At 55.7% G+C, this 19,950-nt stretch overlaps 1 protein-coding gene across 11 annotated transcripts in view; it reads right to left on the minus strand.

Annotated features, from left to right (window-relative positions):
- Window positions 1–19,950, minus strand: part of PPFIA4 (PTPRF interacting protein alpha 4) — a gene marked incomplete at both ends in the record, with an annotated part of 35,249 nt that overhangs the window by 13,780 nt on the left and 1,519 nt on the right. For 2 of the 11 annotated variants that reach the window (XM_084246337.1, XM_084246330.1), the window contains 22 exons: window positions 87–113; window positions 757–819; window positions 1,497–1,697; window positions 2,198–2,279; window positions 2,721–2,814; window positions 4,794–4,960; window positions 5,233–5,366; window positions 5,554–5,589; window positions 6,019–6,259; window positions 7,650–7,858; window positions 9,241–9,334; window positions 11,282–11,373; window positions 11,945–12,007; window positions 12,263–12,394; window positions 12,669–12,752; window positions 15,547–15,681; window positions 15,921–16,067; window positions 16,334–16,525; window positions 17,053–17,142; window positions 17,321–17,395; window positions 17,701–17,865; window positions 18,282–18,383. In XM_084246337.1, coding sequence (XP_084102463.1) covers window positions 87–113; window positions 757–819; window positions 1,497–1,697; window positions 2,198–2,279; window positions 2,721–2,814; window positions 4,794–4,960; window positions 5,233–5,366; window positions 5,554–5,589; window positions 6,019–6,259; window positions 7,650–7,858; window positions 9,241–9,334; window positions 11,282–11,373; window positions 11,945–12,007; window positions 12,263–12,394; window positions 12,669–12,752; window positions 15,547–15,681; window positions 15,921–16,067; window positions 16,334–16,525; window positions 17,053–17,142; window positions 17,321–17,395; window positions 17,701–17,865; window positions 18,282–18,383 — 2,625 coding nt within the window. The remainder of the gene's footprint in view (window positions 1–86; window positions 114–756; window positions 820–1,496; window positions 1,698–2,197; window positions 2,280–2,720; window positions 2,815–4,793; window positions 4,961–5,232; window positions 5,367–5,553; window positions 5,590–6,018; window positions 6,260–7,649; window positions 7,859–9,240; window positions 9,335–11,281; window positions 11,374–11,944; window positions 12,008–12,262; window positions 12,395–12,668; window positions 12,753–15,546; window positions 15,682–15,920; window positions 16,068–16,333; window positions 16,526–17,052; window positions 17,143–17,320; window positions 17,396–17,700; window positions 17,866–18,281; window positions 18,384–19,950) is intronic. The other 9 variants (XM_084246339.1, XM_084246338.1, XM_084246336.1 and 6 more) reach the window with 7 other exon arrangements.

A 19,950-nucleotide genomic window follows, 5' to 3' on the forward strand; every position in this document is an offset into this window, starting at 1 on the left:
CACAAAAAGTCTGCAGGGAGCAAAACTGCGGGGAGAATACTGTCCTGAACTCCTGAGAGTTGGTTCTGAACAAGGAGGGGTCTTACCTGAGCCCAGCTGCCCTCCTCACTGTCCTAGCAGGAACGAGTGCAGCATGTCAGGGGAAACAGGCAAAGTCAAGGACCAGGCAGCCTCCAACCAGACCCCATAAGATGAGGGAACAGACAGCCCATTACTTGGGCAGGGGAGTAGGGAAAGGTTGTTGGGATGAGTAAAAGAGATCAGCGGGCTGTTGCAGGTGCCCACATTTTCAGTGACAGGGGGGCAAATGCAGGGGTGGCCACCCCTCACTTCCATTCTTCCCAGCTTGGCTGGGAACCAGCAAGGTGCAGGCCTCCCTATCCTTCCCTATTCCTCCATCAAGGGTCAAGCTCAGGGACAGGGACTGAGGCTTCAGGCCCATGGCAGAGCAACATGCCCCAAGCCCAGATCTTCACTGCAGCGCACCAGTGGCCTAGGATATGCCTGCCATCCCTGGAGTAGGCCGCCAACACACACACACACACACACACACACACACACACACTCAAAAACTGTGTCACATCTCATTTCTTTGGCATCAAGTTTCCACCCTGAAAACAGAACCCAGTCACATGTCAGGGATGTCAACCTCATATTAGATCACCTGCAGCGCCCTCTGGGTCCCCACACCTTCCCCTTCCCCTTGTGGGACTCACCAGCCCTAACACCAGACCTGGGGCCCAGGGTCCGACTCACTGTTTTAGTGGATGTTGCCAGAGTTTCCATCTCTTCATGGGTGACCCAGACGTTCCCGGAAGACTGTAGGCAGAGGGGAAACTTAGCTGGTCTTCTGTGCGGGTCCCCAGGATCCTTTTCTGGCTGGGAGCCCCAAGTACAAGGACAAAGCTCCCCTCCCAAGTCCTCCCACGAGCCAGGTCAGGACTCTGCACACCGTCTAGCTCCGAGCAACTCTCCTTTATCATTGTACCCACACTGCTTAGCACATTGCCTGTCACAAGATAGTGTCCAACCAATGTTTCCTGAATGAATGAATGGTGTGGATCTGGAATGAGGGCTGACCCCAGTCATAGAGATGAACTATGATAGAAGCTTTTACCCTGGGGGACCAGGGTATAGTCTGCAGTCCACAAGGAAAAGTCTGGAAAATCAGGACAATTCACAAGTACCCTACTCCCTCTGCTTCCTCCAATCTGGCAACAATATAGAGACCCAAAAATCCTGTTCCAGAAACTTCCCCAGAGATCGAGAACCGTTGGCAGAACTAGAATGGGAAGATGGGGCCCAGAGGTGGTATGTAGGAGGCAGAACTAGGCCTCCTAGAGTCAAGGCCACTCTTCATGGACCCCAGGTGGAGTCCCCGTGGGATGGGAGGGCTGGGGGAGGACTCAATGCTACCATCTCCCCAAAGCCCAGGAGAGATGTGAACACCGCACTGGGGTCTCTGAAAATGTCCAGCTGAGAGAGTGGCCACTCACCGTCCTGGAGGTGGGGGGTGCCGAGGGGCTGGTGAGGGACACCATCTCCTGGATGGCCAGCCGGAGCTTGAGCCGGTGCAGGGCGTTGCTGATGCCGATCTCACGCTGGATCTCCGTGTCCGACAGGGCTGACATGATGGCGCCGCTCTTAACGTTGGCTCGGCAGGCTGCCACATACCAGGCAGGCATCCCCACCCAGAGCTGCAGACAGAGGGCAGGGGTGGTAATTCAGCCCCTTGCCCAAGACCTGGACTCTGCCACCAAGAGCAGAATCGCAAACGCAGACCAGCGGAACTGTGTAGGGGACCATCCTCAAAGGCCTCTTTCCCATCTTCTGGATGAGACATCTGAGGCCTGGGAGGATGAAGGGATTTTCCTAATGTAATATAGTGATTTGCTCCGGGGGCGAGCCCACAGAAAAGCGAACTGCCTGTGGGCATCTTACAGCTCAGTAAAAGTTAGTGTGCCTTATGCAAACAGCTACCCATAGGCCTCCACAAGCAATACCAGTTCTGCACCCCAAAGTAACTGAGGGTGTCTGTGGGAGGAGGGGCTACGTGCTATGCGTGCCACCCATGCACTCATGGGGAGACGCACGGAGAAAGCTCCGGGGACACCATCCCTTGCCTGAGGAGTCCTCATCTCAACATGCACATCCTTCCCGCCCCACCCCAGAGTGGACTGCCCTTGGCCAGCCTTACCTCCAGCCAAGAGACCACAGTAGGGCCGTCCCACTGGGCAAAGGGCATTCCTTTCCTGCGGGCATCTTCAAGCAGCTGGTGCCTGGCAGGAAGAAAGACAAGAGGCCCAAAGTCTCCTCTTCTCTCTCAACCATGCTTACTCCCGGGGACCACAGGCTGTGCTGGGGCTGGCCTCCCCACCCTTGCCCCCCACCTGGGACTGCCACCTCTGCTCTATACCTAAAGCAAGACATGGGCAGAAACATGTCTCCATTCCCAGAGGGCTAGGGGCTCTTTGTTTGCACTTGGGCTGACACACAGACACTTCAGTCTGCTCTGCCAGAGACTCTCCCCGCATCCCCGTCCCCTTCTCCCGAGCCATCATCCTAAGAACCACACTGTGTCCACATGGACCAGGCCAGCTCAGTTCTGGTAGGGCCTCACTGGGTTCTGGCTGCCTGAGCTCAGTCCCATGGCAGCCCAGGGGAAGGACAGTGGGTAGGGGGCTAGGCTCCCCCGGTAGACCCTGGCCTGTGGCTCCTACTTCTTCTTCAGCCGCCGGTCCTTCTCTGCCTGGGTTCCCAGCTTGGCAGGCACCATGGGCTCCTGCAGACTGAGCTCCGAGTCGGTGAGCAGAACTAGAAGGAGAGAGATGCCACGTCAGCCGGGCGCTCTGCTCCTGTTCCCTTGGCCTTTGTCAGCACTGGGGCACAGACCAGCAGGAGGCTCCCCCAACCCAGAGGGCACGACAGACCCAGTCATTATTTCTGGAGCCCCTGCTCCATGCTCCTGCATCCAAGTGGTCCCAGAGTGGCATCATGTGGGCCACCCCCAGCCCAGAGAGTGTCCCCATGAAGCCTCAGCCCAGGAGGTATCTGCCAGCTGGTAAATCGACACCATGCCACTAGAGTGGCAGCAGAATCCTAGACAGAACTTATTCCTCCTCCAAACTCAGGGGCAGACGCCAGTGGGCTACAAGGCCCAGAGAAGGCCACATCAGCCTGGGTCAGGGGAGCAGAAAGGGCACGCTGTGTCCTGGCCCCTTCCTCGGGGTGTGCTCACTTCCCCAAAAGGGAACACGCACAGCTCAGTCCTCTTCCACTGGGCATCTCCTGACCCAGTCCCAGAACCCTGCAGAATTCATTGATGCCTGGTCACTCCCTGCAAGCCCAAGAGGCAGGGGGTATAGGTAACCCAGAAACCCATGCAAGATACTCTGGTAGGCATGTTGGTTTCAGCCTGGTGTGGGGAATACAGGAAATCACACATAACGCTTTCTTACTGACAGGGCCTGCTCAGCTCGAGCACCCCCTTCTGTGACGGGCCCTACTCTCCACAGCAGTGGGCTGGGGCCAGGACGGCCCACCTCACTCCAACTGAGGCCCCCACACATCCTGAGCAGAGATCCTTTCTGACAACAACAATTTCTCCTCCTCCTCCCTCCTCCTGCTCCTCCCTCCCCTCCTCTTCTATCAGCTAACTCTGTACTAATTCACACCTTCCGGAGATGAAGGTTATTTATGCATCCGGGTTTAAAGGTTTCTCTCTTCTGGTAGATCAGGTTCCTTCCCTGCATCAAGAAGTACCTGCCTGGGGGGGCTTCAACCCCCTTCAGGGCAGACCCTGGCGAGTGTGCCCAGCCCAGTGGGCCCAAATCTACCCCCACCTCTCTACCCCCTCTCTTCCCTTCTCTGAACAGACTCAACTGTACACAAAACTCTCACATCCATGAACCTGCCTTTCTTATAAGCCCCTTCCCTCTTGGCTAACTCCTATTTGGCCCTCAAGCTTCAGCCCAGGAGTTCAGTCCTGGCAGAGGAATCCAATCCTGTCAGCCCAGCACTCAGGACTCAGTCCCAGCCTGGGCCTGTGCCCATATGACATTGTTTCGAAATCATCTCTATTTTTCCCTTTTCATTAGACACTGGACTTGAAGGAATGGACTGCTCCCCAACACCCAATACTAAGGCTTGTCTACAACAGTTAATAAACATTGAACAAATGACTGGATAGATGAAGGAAAGAGAAGAGGGAGGAAAGAACAAAGGAATGGGGAAGAGAGAGGAAGACAGCTAAAGTGGACGGTACAAGGACCCCTGCCACCCATGAACTTGAACTTCGCATTAGCACATAGGTGAAAGAGATGCCCCTGCATAACGTCTACAAAGCCCTACTTAGGCATTATGATATTTTGAGTCCTGCAGGCAAGATGCACTAGAAATAAGTTCTAATCAAGAACTGACTCTCCGAAAGGAAGAACAGACCTTTCTCCCGAGGTCCGATGCACAGTGTGTCAGAAAACCTCCAAGTCACAAGAAAGCTCAGAGGTCCACTCTTTCGCTGCATATAATAGGAACCCCTTGGGCAGGGAACCAAGTAAACAGCCATCCGTCTGCTTCCCAACGCTCCTAGCACACTCCCAGCGGCAGAGCTGACCCCCTCTGAGGCTACTTCTCACTGTGATTAGCGCTAACAGAAACTTGCTTCTGAGCTGATGTCTGCCTGTCTGTGGCTTCCACCCACTGGGCCCAGGGAGGCAGGCAGAGGAGGCCAGATCAGACACCCTCCCGCTTCCGGCTCCCTACCCACACCCATTGGCTAGGAAGAGGAAAGAGACCCTGGCCCGTGGCTCCATCCCGGCTCAGCTGGATCAGCCTGCCCTTCTCCTTCTTCCCGAACAGCCGGCCGAGCGATGACTTGATGCCCTTGCGCTTGGCGCCCTTGTGCAAGGAGTCCTGGCTGCTGTTGCTGCTGCTGGGGTTGCTGCCCTGATCTTCCAAAGCACTACAGGGTGGGAGGTGGGGGCGGGGTGAGAAGAAACATAATTACAACGGGAGGGAGAGAAGGAGGGCACACCTCTGGAGGACTCAGACACTGGGTCTGGGGGGGGAGGAGGGTACTACAATCAGCAGATACCCAAAGGAGATCCAGGACTGTCCTCCCCGAATGGCATTTCTGAGAGAAGTGAGACATTCAGAGTCCCTGGAGGCGTGAGATGCAGGGAGGGACAAGGCGAGCTTGGGGACGGAAACTCGAGGTGGTGCCTGTTCACCTACCTCTTGCCTTCTTCCTGGCTCAGGGCTGGGTGGCCAAGCTTCTCTAGCCGCAGCGTCCTGGGTGAGGAAGGAGGAGAAGTCTCACATTTTATGGTGGCTTTATCCTCTCGGTTCTCTTCCCGAGACACTGGCGACTGAACAGACAGTGGAGCTGTCAGGGCATAGAGGGAGAGCTCCGGGGCCTGCCGACCCAGCCCAGACAGGCAGGAGGCCCTGAGGGCCTCGCTGAGTTCAGACTCAGGCTCAAGGGCCCAGGGAGAAGCCAAGGACAGGGCCCAGGAGAGTTAACCCGTCACTCCCTGGGTCACAGGCAGAACTCACCAGCAGCTTCCTCCTATGCTTCCTTAAGTCACTGGGCTGGAAGAGAGAGTGAAGGGCGAGCTCAGACTCACGCTATGGACGCCCAAAAGTCAACCCCAAGGGAGCCCAGTGGTCTTAGGATGAGAAGATAGGATTCAGTATCTCACACAGGCCTGCAAAGAATATCACAGCAGAAAAAAAAAAGCTGGCCTGAAAAGATAAATCGGGCTAGCTCTGGAAAAGAGATGTGGGCAGTGGGTGAGTTTCTTAAGCTTTCCATGCTTCTCCGAGGCTAGGGCAGGCAAGATACTACATAGGCCCTTTCCCAACCCAGAAGACACGGTGGCCGGACCTGCCAGGGTCCACGCATCCTGAGAAGCAGCAGTCCAGTCCAGCTGAGAGCGGGGGAGCTCTATCACACCCCAGCAACTCCCCGCAGTCACCCCCCAAAGTGGAGCCCAGTGATGACAACCCCAAGACTCTCACCAGGGTCATGACCCCCATGCGGTCCAGGTCCTGGGCAGCACTGCGGGAGGTAAGCTTGGGTGTCGAGCGGCCGCTGAGCGGTGGGGACGCGCTGGCCAGGGACAGGGCTGTCAGGGACGTGGGGATGGAACCGCGTTTGCGCAGTTGTGTTAGGTTCAGGGCCTCCATGCTGCCACTGGTCACGCGGGTCTCGATCTCCTCAGCACGGAGCTCTGTGGACTCTTTCTCTTCCTGGATCATTCTGGATGGCAAACAAAACCAAGCCAAGTCATTGACCCCAGTGAGGACCAGCAGGAGGCAGGGGCTGCGCTCACCACCCCATGACCCCAAGCAGAAGGCAATGCCCAGCTGAACCCCATTGTTTCTGGCATTGCCAGGACATAAAGGCCTGTTGGGCATGGCTGGTCCTTTTCCAGTGTCTTAGAAACATTTTTCTCTCTTTCTTGTTAGCTGGCAATTTAGAAAATGAAATAGAAACCGTCGTATGGAATACAAACCCAGAAGTCAGAATTCCTGACTTAACAAAAACAAAAGGGTGACCTTGGCCTGTTTCCAGCGTACACAAGGCAGGAGAGGTCTGAGCCAGCAGTTCCCAAACACAGGGCCTTTACCTGATGCCAACACTGAAGGAGTTTAGTCTGTTCCATGGCAAAATGAAAGAAATCACAATAGTGGTATATGGGGGAGGAGGGTACGCAGAGGAGAGTGCGTGCATACTCACACACATACACATGTGCACAAGTACTCACACTGACACAGAGATGCCAACTGTCACCAAGGGGCAGGACTTGACTTTATTCTAAAAGTATGTCTTTAGGGGTGTTAAAATGTTCTTTCTTTTGCAGAATGGTTGTGATGGGAAATGGCAGTTATCTTTAATGTTTTACTTTGTGGAATAAACATTGGCAGTCCTAATTAGTATCTGTGTATGTGCGTGTGCATGTGCATGTGTATGTGTGAGAGAGAGAGAGGGAGAGAGAGAGAGAGAGAGAGAGATATTTTCTTTTTGACTGGTCTATGAAATCCAGAGGTGTGCAAACCAGATGCCAAGAGAGCCCATGAAGCTATGATGTACTCTAGCTCAGAATTTTCCTTGCTGTTGGCCATGAACAGTATATAAAGCGGGGCAAAGTGCAAGCCTTGGTAACTTTCTCGCCACTGGTTTCTGTTTGATGCCTCATTAGGGGTGTGAGGCTTGGCAAAGGGACTGAACTTAAATCCAGGTTTAAATGCTGGCTCTGCTACTTGCTATGTGGCTTTAGGAAAATCTCTCGACGTCTCTGGCTTCTATTGCCTTCTCTGTAAGATGGAAATTATGCTGCTTCTCTCAGTGACTATGGCAAGGCTGACTATAACATTATAAAGTTCTCCACCGGAATAGTCAGTGGAAGCTACACTGTTAGTGATTATGCTGAACATGGTCTTCCAAGCCCCCTCACCAGCTCTGGGAGAGAAAATGAAGTCAATGTGAGGCCCTACCCTTCTCAGTCCAGAACCAGATTAGAACCTTGCCTGATGACCCACATGGGGCCATACAGGCCAACACCTGTAGGATTTTTCTTGCAAAGCCCAGAGGCAAAAGGGGCCTCCCTCCTCCAAGACAGCTCCCATTCCCTGGGCCCCTGCCTGACCTGATCTCCTCGTTGATGGCGTCCAGCTGCTCCTGTAGCATCATGGCCAGGGTCTGGGCGTCAGAGTGGCCACTGGGGGAGACAACATCCACAGAGCCCACCAGACCCCCTGGCTCATCCTCATCCACATCCGAGATTTCAGGGTCACTGTCGAAGGCAGTGGCAGCTGTGGGGGCCAGCACCCCAGGCAGTGGAGATGGCTCCCAGTCCTTAGCAAAGAAAGAGGGTAAAGGAGCAGTAATAAGACGTGCCAGACAGCTGGGGGCAGGCTCTTCTGCCCTCCAACAAGCTCTGGCATCTCCCGGGAGCCTGCTGTGACTGGCATCATGCAGGCCCCATCCCAGGCCCCCTGATTCTGAATCTGCATTTTTAACAAGATCCCTGGGTGGTTATCTGCACAGTACAGTGTAAGAAATGCTGCTCTAGATCAAGGAGTTAGACAGCACAGGGGTTGGGAACAGATTCAAGAGAGTCGTGGCCTTGCTTTAAATCACCCCTCTGCCCAATATTAGCAGCTAACTATTGAGAGGTTGTTTGATGTCTTTGTGCCTCAGTTTCTTTGTCAGTAAAATGGGGACAGCAGTAGTACTGACTTCACAGTATTTGTGAGGGCTGAATGAGGAACACATGCAACACACTTAGCACAAAGGAAACAGTATGGAAGGGCTCTATGTAATCAGGAGATGACTTCTCAGAAATCATCCTAACACCTCGTTATGCAAAGACCGGAACTGGCTGGGGGATCTGGAGGAGCAGGGGCAGGGGAGGGCGGGGACCAGGGATGGACAGGGGCGCTAACCCCACCTTCTGTGACCCAACCCCAGTTCCTCTCTGGGTTCTTTTCCAGCTCCTGAGAAGTTGCTGTGTTCTCATAAACAGAAAGACTGAAAAGGGTAAGGGATAAGAGAATAAGAGGTGCCTCTGACTGACTCCCCCATCACACTAGGGGTTTCCTCGGAGAAAGGGGCTCGTCCCCTTCTCTGCCCACGTCTCCTAGAGCCTAGAGCACGCAGAGGACGTGAGCCCAGGACAGAGCACGGTTAACAATTATGAGACTAGGAAGAAATTATAACTCCCCAAAAGACAAAAGTTGCTTACTGCTGCCCTTCCTCTTTCCTGTTGCCCGGGAATCTCCCCAGGCAGACGCAAGCGGACCCACCGCTGCTCCTCAGAAAACTTCAGTTGCCATCCCAAGGGCCAGTTAACCTGTCATTCCTCCCTCCTCTCCCCCATAAGCCACAGCATTGGATCCAGAAAGCTTTCCAACTCCAGCTTGCCCCTGTATCCCCCACCCCAGCTCCCGAAACGCACGCCTGCACACCCAGGCCCACGCTTCAGTGGGGCCTCAGGGACCGGCTGACGCCCGCCAGGCCCTACCTCTTGCCTACCAGGAGGCCGAGGTGAGGGGGGCCACAGCTGTTGCAGCTGACGATGGCCCCAACCCCAGGGCTGCAGCTGTCGTGGACACCAGGGAGGGCCGGGGGGATTTGCACCACACGCCAGCCGTCTGTGAAACTGGAGCCAGGCACGCGGCCGAACTGACCCCAAGCTCCCTGGGGAGACCCCCCCTACACTCCCCTCAGCCCCTCACCTTGGAAGACTCCTCCCGCAGGGCTGAGTAGCGGCGGTGCAGTCCCGGGGGCACGTGGGAGAACCGCACGTCCGCTGCGCTGCCCACGTGTGACCTTGAGTGGGGTGGGGAGGAGAGACGAGCCCTGAGGACTGGGAGCCCCAGCTCACACCCACTGTGCCCAAACTGGTAAGGGAGCTTCAGCTTGGAGAAGTCTTAGCAGGACCTAGAGCTGTCGCAAAAGTCTGAAGGGTGGCCATGTAGCGAGACGTTAGGGTTATTCTCAGGTGCGCCAGGGGTCAGAGGGACCCACTTCTAGGGAGCAGCTTTCCGTTTAACACAAGAAGGATTTGGAGTTGGTTTGGTGGCTGTGAAAAAGCTAAGCCCTTCTGAAGAGGATTCAGTGGAATTGAGACCCCCTGGCCATCTGACAAGAATGGTGCGGCGCTGAGAGGGGTATGGGGGTGACCTGTGAAGGCCCCTCTAATTCTGAGGGACTTGGTTCCTTGCTCATCTTCCCAGCAACCTTCCTTGGCTCTCCCCATTGCCTAGACTGTGCATCTGCCCCAAACTCAACCCAGACAAATGATCTGTAGGAAACTCCAGCGTCCAGACACTGTCAGCGACGTGTGCTACAGAAACCACTGGTCACCCCAAAGGCCATCTCAACTCTGAGATGTCAGGAGCTCTGGAGTATCTGGAAGGCTCCCCTGGTGACACCTCTCCCCTCCCCAGGAGGATACCTTGAAGGAACCCAGAGCGAAGGGGTAGGTATGAATTCCACATGGATTACACAAGGTGGCTGGAGGGAGAGGGCATTTTCTGCTTATCCCCCTTTTCTCCCCTGTAGCTCAGTCTCAACTCCACGATGGGGCCAGTGTTCTGCAGTCAAAGTCAACATTCCCCAACCATCAAGGAAAGCAAGCAGAGGCAAAAGCTTGGGGGGCTTTGGGCCATGTCTTATTAGTTAGGGGTTTGGTCTCTGCTGCACGACCTACAGGAAAGAAGAAGTAGGAGGCACCCCAATTACTGTTTTCTGCTCCATTCCCTGATTCTCTCCATATAATAATCCCTGAGGGGCTTGAAGAAGGTACTTAAGTCTCTCCCGCCCCAGACAGCCACAGGCTTCTCTTCAAGTGCATCGTCCCTTTGGTAATTCGAGCCCTACCTCTCCATGTACACATTTCCTCTCTTCATGGCAGCTGATCCCCACTTCCCTGGTATAGCAAGAGCACAGCCAAAGGGCTCAAGGATTCGGATCTAAGAGACTTTGGTTTGGAGAGAAAACAGCCAGGACCATGGACCTGGAGCCACATCACCCACATCAGTCTCCCAGGTCTTCACCTGCCTCTCCGGGCACAGAACTGAGGGCTGGCTCCAGGTCTGAGTTCAATGCCAGTTGCTTCTTCGCAAATGTGTAGAAAAAGATCCAAGAACCTCCCTTACAAAGTGGACCTAATTTGAGCACTAGCTAGAAAGCTCTGCTCACCATCTCTTAAAATGTTTTCAGGAGAAAGGAGATCTCAACTTTATGAGCGGTATGGCAATTCAGCCTCCAACAGTCAGGAAGTTTCTGGGGTCTCCTTTCAGTCTCTCCTGCTGCATTCCTGCTTGCGGCCTATTTCCCAAACCTAGGTGGCCCTCGATTCTCACACAGCGATGCTTCAGAGCTCTAAAGACAGTGTCTCAAAAGAACTAGAGTGAAGTAGATGCTCTCCTGGGCCTCTCCTGCCCCTGGGACACGAGTGAGCATCTAACTCAGCAGACCCCTCTCCAGGGCACACCGTCTGTCAAGGAAGTGGACCCTGGCCTGTGTCCTACAGCGCCCGAGAAGGAGCAGCCTCTGTTTTGCATGCCCCTTAGCTTCCCTCAGAGGATAGCTGCTCCCTTCTAACCTGCCCAAGTGAGCTGAGGAACTCTGACCAAGTTATCCAAGCCTCAGTGTCCCACCCTGAACAGGAGCAGGACCCCAAGGTCCAGGCCATCTTTGGTGGGAGGAAGTTTCCTACCTCAGGGTCCATCCAGACCCCGTCCCAGCACCTAGCCTCCCGCGCTCCAGTACCTGGAGTGGACGCCATCCACAAACGGCCCCCCTCGACCCTTCAGCTGGTCCACCTCTTGGCGCAGCTTCTCAATCTCTTCAGACAGGCGGCCCTGTGCCAGGCAGACCCAGGGTGGGGGTGGGGGCCAAGGAGGGGCAGAGAGGGGAGAGAGGGACAAAGAGGACAGCAGAGTTGGGGAGAAGCAGAAGAACACACTGCAAAGTCCAAAGCCAGGGGCCCAAGGCCAGGCCCACTGACGGCATCAAAAGAGAAGCAGTCCAAGGGGAAAGTGAGCAGAAGGGTCTGCGGGGGGCAGGCAGAGGGGCAGAGCCAGGAGAGGGGTCTGTGGGGAAGGACTCTACGGGAACAGGCCTGCGGAGCCCTCACCACCACACAAGTGCATGGCAAAGGAGGCGTGGCCCCCCGGAATCCTGTAGAGCCCTTCGCTGGGCTCTGCCTGTCTGATGCCCACCTATGCCCTGTGCTCTGGCTCTGGATCTCTTTACATGTGGCTGGAGACACATCTGCTGTGACACTCTAGTGAGGATGAGTGAAATAACGTATATTGGGGATTAACAAATGGGCTGCGCAGTGCTGGGGCTCAGAGCTGCTGCGTGAGAAACAGGCTTGCTCACAGCAAGCCCAGCCCTCCCAGGATGGCTGTGCAGGCCGCAGCTGGGTACCTTGTGATGATGCTGCTCCTCAATCTGCCGCTGGGAGCTCTCCAGTTCCTGGATCAAGGTGTTCTAGGGGAGAAGGGCTGTGAGCCATGGCCCTTGCCTGGCTCCTCAAGTCCCGCTCGACCCCCACCCTGTCCCCCGCGGTCATAATGACCTTCAAATCTGTCCATTTAGCCCCATCTCCCCAACCCTGCCCACGCTCCAGGCCCACTACCTTCTCCCTATCCAGCACCTTCCCTCCAGGCTCCACCCACCTCTCACCCGCCCCGCCCTTCCTGCAACCCGCCCACCAAGCAGCCCCGCCCACCCAGTGCCCAGCACCTTCTCCTCCAGGGCGGCCATGCGCTCTTTGAGGTGGAGCTGCAGGCGCTCGTTAGACTCGCTAAGCAGTCGGTCAACGGTGTCTGACAGCCGCTTATTGTGGTCCTCGTTCATCTTCTCCCGCTGGCGCACCTGCACAGCCAGCCCACCTCGCACCAGGTGCCCAGGACCCTCTTACAGCACCTCTGGGCAGAGGGTCTGCCCCACTCGCCTGTCCCCTTGTCTCGTCCTCCCAGAAACCCTCTCTCCAGTGCGTTGACCGCCCCCTCCAGCACCTCAGTGTCAGCCCCAGGCCAGGCCCTGCCCCTGTCCCACTCCTGCATCCCCACTCCCCTCCTCGCAGACCTCTTGGGACAGAGCCCTGAGGGTAGGGAGGGGGCCCTGGAGCCCAGCCCAGTGCCCTCACCCTGGCGAGCTCCTGGTTCTTCTCCTCCAGCTGCCCCTCCAGCTGCCGCAGGTGCTCCTCAATGTTGCCATGCCGCTCTTCAGCCTGGGGGCAGGGCTGGTCAGTACAGGCCTGCCCTCCTGCCAGGCCTTGCATACCAGCCACCCTGGGGTCAGGGTGCTCTCTGGGGACCAGGGCCTCGGGTAGCAATGAAGCCCAGCCCTCCACCTGTCATCTCGGAGCAGAATTGTCATCATCACTGACTTTCTTCCCAAGCACCCTGACCCCTGCCAAGTTTTCCCTGAGCTCCCTTCTTCCTGTTAAGGGCCTGGCCTAAAACATCCCAGTGCCAGCGAATCAAGACACTCTAAATTCTCCCCCATGATTCCAGAAAAAACTCCCTTTGAATACACTGCTGAGAGGAGCAGCAGGTGAGACAGGAGAGGTCTGCTGCGCCATGTGAGTTGCTCCCTGGCTGGCAGGGGATCGAACTCATGCTGCAGTGGCTGGTGAAAGCTTCATAGTACTGTCATAACCCCTGCGCTGCCGGGGAGGCCTGGTTTTGTATTCTTTAGATAGATATTCAGAAGTGGGATTTCTGCATCATATGATATTTCCATTTTTAGTTTTTTAAGGTGAGCCCAGATTAAAAATGGCAGTACCAGTTTACATTTCTACCAACAATGTATTAGAGTTCCCCTTTTCCTGCATTCCCTCCTGCATATGTTATTGGTGGGTGGCCTTTTCAATGTATACCAGTCTCACAAGTGTGAGATAATAACTCATTGTGGATTTCATTTGTGTCTTCTTTACTAAAGTATTAAAAAAAAAAAAAAACTCCCTTTGAAAGCATAAGCTACCATGAATCTCATCTGTGCTGGACCTGCTGGACCAGCACTAAGATGGACCCAAGCATGGCTGCCTGGGTTCATATCCCAGCCCCCTTCTTCCCAGCTGTGTGACCCTTGGCAGTTTACTCAACTGCAAATTGTGGATAAAAACAGCACCTAGAGGGCCTCCCCTGGTGGCGCAAGCGGTTGAGCACCGGGCTATGAAACTATCCGCAGCCTCTGCAGCACAAGTTCGATTCCTGCTGGCCAGTGAGGGTCCCACATGGCGCAGCAGAACTCTCCTGTCGTGCCCACTGCTCCCCTCAGCAGTGTATTTCGTCAGTCTGCCTGTTCTGTTCCCCACTCTGTCTCTGATGAATCCTCTCACCCTCCCGTGCATCTGGCCTGTACTGTGGTTCTTGTATAAATAAATAAATAAATCTTTAAAAAAAAAAAAAAAACAGCACCTAGACCCACTGAACCACTGCAGGGAGACGACCCACAGTGAACACAGGATCCAACAGGCACACAACAAATGTCATTACTGGCCAGGTAGAGGGGTCTTCCCTTTTGTTAACAGATCTCCAGGGATGGAGACCCTATTGTTTCTGCTGTCAGAATATTCCAAACCATCACAGGTCTGACAGTCAGGAACCCCTCCTATAGCACCCCCACCATGATTCACTTGAATGTATTCATTATTTCATCTTGGCAGACACTAGGGCTGACTGCTTGGCACCCCACACAACATGCTCTGCTGCTCTTTAGACCCAGCCCTTCATTCCCAGCCTGGGGAGACCTTGGAGACCCCTGGGCCAGCCTCAGCATTACAGAGATAGCAACAGAAGCCCAATTTGGAAGAGAAGGACCTTTCCCAGGTCAGAGCCTCCAGCGAGAGAAGCAGACGTGGCCCTGGGTCCACCAAGGAACAGGCTGGCTAGAGCTTCCATCCCCAGGGCCCCAAGCTGCTGCAGTGACAGGCTATCCAGCCCTGTTCCCCGAAGGCTCCAGGCCTCCTGCTTGCTAAATACTGGCTTCCTGGTCTCCATGGTTGGGGTGGGGAAGGGAGGTGGCTATAATAAACCTACATGAGGTGCCCAAAAGGGAAGCTGTAAACTCCCCTAATTCTCTTGATCCATTCACCATATTTCCATGTTCATGCATTTTCCTAGTTCTTCCAGAATTAACTGTTTTCAGTCTGTCCATCTCTTAGGAATTATCACTCCATGAAGCTAACTATCCATTGGGTAAAATCCTAATTCTAAAGATGTAGGCTTGGGCCTCCCCGGTGGCGCAGCGGTTGAGCGCTGGGTTGCGAAGCCGCCCGCAGCCTCTGCAGTGCCGGTTCGATCCCCGGCTGCTCCCCGGCCACCAGAGGAGGGTCCCACATGGCGCGCAGACCTCTCCTGCCGCCCGCTGCTCCCCTCAGCAGTGTACTTCGGTCCTTCTGCCTGCTCTGCTCCCCGCTCTGGCTCTGGTGAATTCTCTCACCCTCCCGTGCTTCTGACTGTGCCCAGTGCTTGTATAAATAAATAAATAAATCTTTTTTAAAAATAAATAAATAAATAAATAAAGATGTAGGCTTCCAGTAAGCAAGGGTGGTTCCCACATCTAGAATGCTTCAGTTTGATCAAGAAAGATACATTCTGCCTAAATTCCCACCCCCATCCCTTCAGAGTAGATGAACTTTGATCATATCTCCTCTCGGATTTCATCGTTTCAGAGATGAAAGTTCTACTTTTCCACTCTTGATTTTAGCAAAAGGCAGTATTAACCACAACAGTGAGAGTGATCACCAAATACTTTGCATCAAGAGAGTCTTCTGCCTCTCAAAGCACCTTTACACCCTTTCTTAAGGACCTGTCACATCCCTGTGGGGTGATGAGGGCAAGGATTACTCCTCCAGCAGAGTCACAACACAGTGTGCTTCCTGGAGTCACACAGTGAGAAGTGGCTTTCTGGCTCCCAGCCCAGCAATCCTCCCACTCTCTACTCACTGCCTGCACAGAGCTGGGGGTCAGGGTGGGGCCGGGGGACAGGGCGGATTGCTGTTCCCCTAGCCCTCTTGCCTTGGTGAGGGCTGCAATCCTTTGGGCCAGCTCAGCCTCCACCTCGGGCAGTGTCTCCGCTTTGCGCATCGTCTGCTGCAGCTTCTGCTCTGCCACCTCCAGCAACTCCTGTAGGTGTCGGGCCTTCTCCTCACACTAGCAAGGTGGGGAGTAGGGGAGGAGAGTGGAGAGGGAGCACTGAGGCCTGCCCCACCTCCACCAGCCCCAATAGAGAGCAGGTGACAGGCCAAAGCAGCAAGGGACAACCTGGGTACCAGGCTGCTAGAGACCTTCCTTTTGCCCAAGTGACCTGCAGGATCCCCTGGGGCTCCTGGACACCAAAGGAAGACTCTGGTCTGGTCATCAGGCTCGCCCTACCCCCAGGTGACAGTTACCTGGCGGTGCAAGGACTCCTTATTGGCCAGCTCATTCTCCAGTTTGTCATTGAGGTCATGGATGGAGGTGGCCTCACGCTGAGCAGCCAGGTAGCGCTTCTCCAGGGTGGTGATACGCTCCTCCATGTCCTCCTTCTGGGCCAGAGCCTGAGTGGGGGAGGAGGGGGTGGGAAGGAAGGTCACCAGCACCTCCCTGCCCACTGGCTGCACCTCCCCAACACCTTGCTGGCTGTATCCCCTGCACAATGCCCTTTGACCTCTGACCTTGACCACTCTTCCCACCACTCCTCCCCTCATTGGATCCCTCCCCAGCCTTGGTGTGACCCTCCCTCCACCCAGGCATCTAAGCAGCACCCCACAGGTGCCCAAGGCCCACATCTGGCGAGCCGGGGACAGGACAGGCCCTGGCTCACCTCCCGGAGGTCCCTCTGGTGCTTGCTGCTCAGCTCCTCTGACTTGATGAGGTCCCGGCGGGCCGTGCCCAGGTCCTCCTCGAGCTCAGCCACGGCTGCTGTCAGGGTGACCAGTCGCTCCCGGGTCTGGCTCAACTCGAAGTTCTGCTTCTCCAGCAGCTCCTGCAGCTCCTCCACCCGGCCAGCATCATCCTCCAGGGACAGTGTGTCACCAGTCAGCCACCAGCGCCCAGGGCACCAACTCCTCTGCCCCAGGCAGGCACTGGGGGACAGCACCCCCAGAGCCATCATCGTGCCTGGGGTCAGGGTGCACCTCCAGGCATGCTGGCCTGCCTCAGGGCCCCAGGCACGATGCCCAAACACCTCTGCTCGGTCTGTATATCTCTTGAAAAACAATAGTCTCTGGTGTCTCAGCCTCATAACCCAGAAAGGGGCATGACTGGGGGAACAAAACCGCAGAGAGAGAAGGTCTTGCCTGAAGCAGGGAGATGGCACCTGACAGTTCAAGTACATTATGTGCCTAGCAGTGCACTAGGAACTATAACAAAAATCTACAGATTTTCTTTTTTTGCAGATAGGGTAGGGGAAAGCAAGAAGGTGAAGTGGGGATTTTGGAGAAAGCTCTACATTTAATTCAAGCAGTTACCCTACTGAACTAAGGCAGGACAGGATCTGTCTGGGGGATACGTGCACCCCATATGCAGCCCCCCATGACTCACCTTCCACAGGCGTTTCGGGCCTAGCTCCACCGCCCCCTCCTCTTCTGCCATTCCGTCCCGAACCCCTGCCCCCTGCTGTAGGGCAGACACCTGTAGGCAGAGTCCCCAGGGCAGTGAGTCCAAGGAAAGAGAATTCCTATATATTCCTGACCCATCTGAGTCTCCCACCTCCAGGGAACCTTGGCTAACAGTATCCAGCCAAGAGAGGGGGTGGTGTCTGCTGAGGGACAAAGGGGTAAAGCAGTCTTGGCTCCCAGGAGCTGCTTACCTGCTGGTGGGCCCCTGCCAGTTGCTCTTCCAAAGTGGTAACTCGCTCCAGGGCTGCCCGGAGTCGCTCTCGCACCTGCCCAAGGTGAGGGAAGATGGAGGACAAAACAGGGACCCCACTGGATTCAGGCGGAGAAGCCTGGGCTGGGTCCCCACTGGTGGTCACGAGGCAAAGAGAAGGATCTGCCAGGAGGCACGTTTTTGAAAGGGAACCTAACAGAACACCTGGGAACCAGCCAGTGGCCGGAGGGAGCCAGTTGGGAAGCTAGAAGGAGGCTTTTCCCTAGACACAGGATGCAGAACTTGCAGAGACACACATGGCGGACGCCCACAAAGCCTGGCTGGCCGTGGGGAGGGCCAGATGGTAGGTCAGGCTGGTACCTTCTCATCCAGGGCCTTGTGGTGCTCAAATAGCGACTTGAGGGCCTTCAGCACCTCCACCTCACTGGAGACCCCGGAGGGGGACTGGGCCTGGCGCTTCACCACAGTCATGCGCAGTGACCGCTCGTGGCGGGACACCAGGCACTCCAGGTGTTCCAGAAGCAACTGGCAGGAAGCAGGGAAGGCAAGAGAGGGAGGGTGGTGAGCACGTGCCCAGAAGCCGAATGGACCACACGATGGCCAAGCAGACAAGAGCACAGCCACGCAAACTCCTGTTCAACAGCAAAATGCTTCCATGGTGGTAAGCAGCCACGGCCCCAGATGAGCACAGCCTAAGTCCTGAGCCCCGGCTCTGCCTCTCTCCCAGGACCCTGACCTTCCTATGACCCCCAACGGCAGGTGAGAAGCCCAGCACTGGGGGTTGAAGGATGTGCCGCCCCTGGGACATCAGGCAGAAAGAAGTAAGGAAGAGGCGGCGGGGTGGGGGGTGGGAGGGTTGCCAGCCTGGTGATGCCTGCTCCCCAGATCAAGGGTTTCAGCCCCATACACATACCAGGTCACCCCAGGTCACCCCCGCTTACCCTTGTGTTATTCCGCTCTGCTTTCAGCTCTGATATCTCTTCCTCCCGCTCTAGAAGCTGCTCCCGACACATGCTCAGCTCCCGGGTTAAGGTGGCAAATTCCTGAAAACCCCAAGTCCCCTCAGTGCTTGGAGATTCACCCCCTAAGCTGTGTCCTACATGCCCAAATCAGTGGTGGACACTCTCACGCATCCCTACTACCACCACCTGCCCCCAGAAAAATCCCTCTCCATCCACACAACAGGGCGGTGAACCCACAGCGGGCTGTGCTTCTGGCGGGAGGGCGGGGGGGGGGGGCATCTCTGGGTCCTCATGCATTGCAGAACTGCGTGGGGTGCAAGGGAGTGGGTGGGGTACAAGGGAATGACTTGGACTTGAAGGGGAGCAGTCGTGAGTGCGCGGCAGTCAACAAGCATTTTGCATTTGTTTCCCCCATAATTCGATGCCCTTTCCCTTTAGAACCCGAGGGCAGTTCCCTGCCCTGGGCTGGGCTGGTCCAGAGACCAGTGGCTCTTAGAGGAGGAGGAAAGGAGACTCTCCTGCCTGTGCAAGCTGCAGGTGGTGGGTGAAAGGCAGACTGACAGATGTACCTAGTGGGAGCTACAGAGTCCGCAGACCTGCCCAGTGGGCCATGGGGTTCAGCTATGGCTTCTGGGGGCCCTGAACACTCAGTCCAGAGCGGCTTCTAGTTCCTGATGCCAGGGCACTTGCCTGCTTTCCCAAATAGCCTGCTCAGAGGATCCCTCCTGCCCCTCCACCCCAGGTCTGGACACCCTAAAAGACCTGCCCAGCCCGCCACCTCCTCAGAACTAGCACAGTAGGGAGAGGCTGGCCACACAGCTGTAAGCCCCGTGCACCCTGTTTGTTTAGTGAAGCATCACCTTGTTCCAAAAGGGTTTTCAGATGAGTGGGCCAAGCTCTGTGGACATGTGGGGTCTGGGACGGAACGGTGGCACAGCCCTCCCTAACAGGAGTTTCCCTCACACACCAAGGCTTCTCGACTGAAGGGAGCAATTCTGAAGTCATCCCCTCTTATCACCCCTGCGCAGGCAAAGATGGCAGGGAATATTGGGGGGAGGGGAAGCAGAGATGCCAGAGTCTGAGAAGCCACGGACCTCCTGATTACTGCTTTGGTATCGAGGCCATGGCCAAAGGCAGTTAGGCATTTTATACCCTAGAAGGCCAGGCCTGGCTCAGTCCTGCTGCACTCCAAAGCTTACACACACACACATACGGGCCCAGGCATGAATCGATGGCTCACCCCAGCCCATGCCAGGGCACCACCACCACGGGCCAGTTTGCTCCCCTCTCCTGCCCTCACTCTTAGTTGCTGCCACGTTTCCCCACCCCAGGATGCCTCCCCAATTCTGGCCCATCTGATACCTTGCTGCCAGGGGGCTCTCCCAAACCACAGTTCTGCCAACAATGTGAAATACAAACTTCTCATCCTGGGTTTCTCACCCTAAGACCTAATCCACCAGGGAACCAATGAGCCCTCCTACCACCACACCTTTGCTCCCCACCTGGAAAGCCCTGTCACAATGATGAAATCACATGTACCTTTCAAAGGACACGCCTCCTTGGGTGTGGCCAGAGCCCCCAGTGGAATGCTCTCTCCCTCTGAATACCTTTCATTCTGTGGTTAGCAACTCCAGGGCCCACCAGCCAA

This window comes from Talpa europaea, assembly GCF_964194135.1.
Source record: "Talpa europaea genome assembly, chromosome: 10".
Classification (NCBI taxonomy): Eukaryota; Metazoa; Chordata; class Mammalia; order Eulipotyphla; family Talpidae; genus Talpa; species Talpa europaea.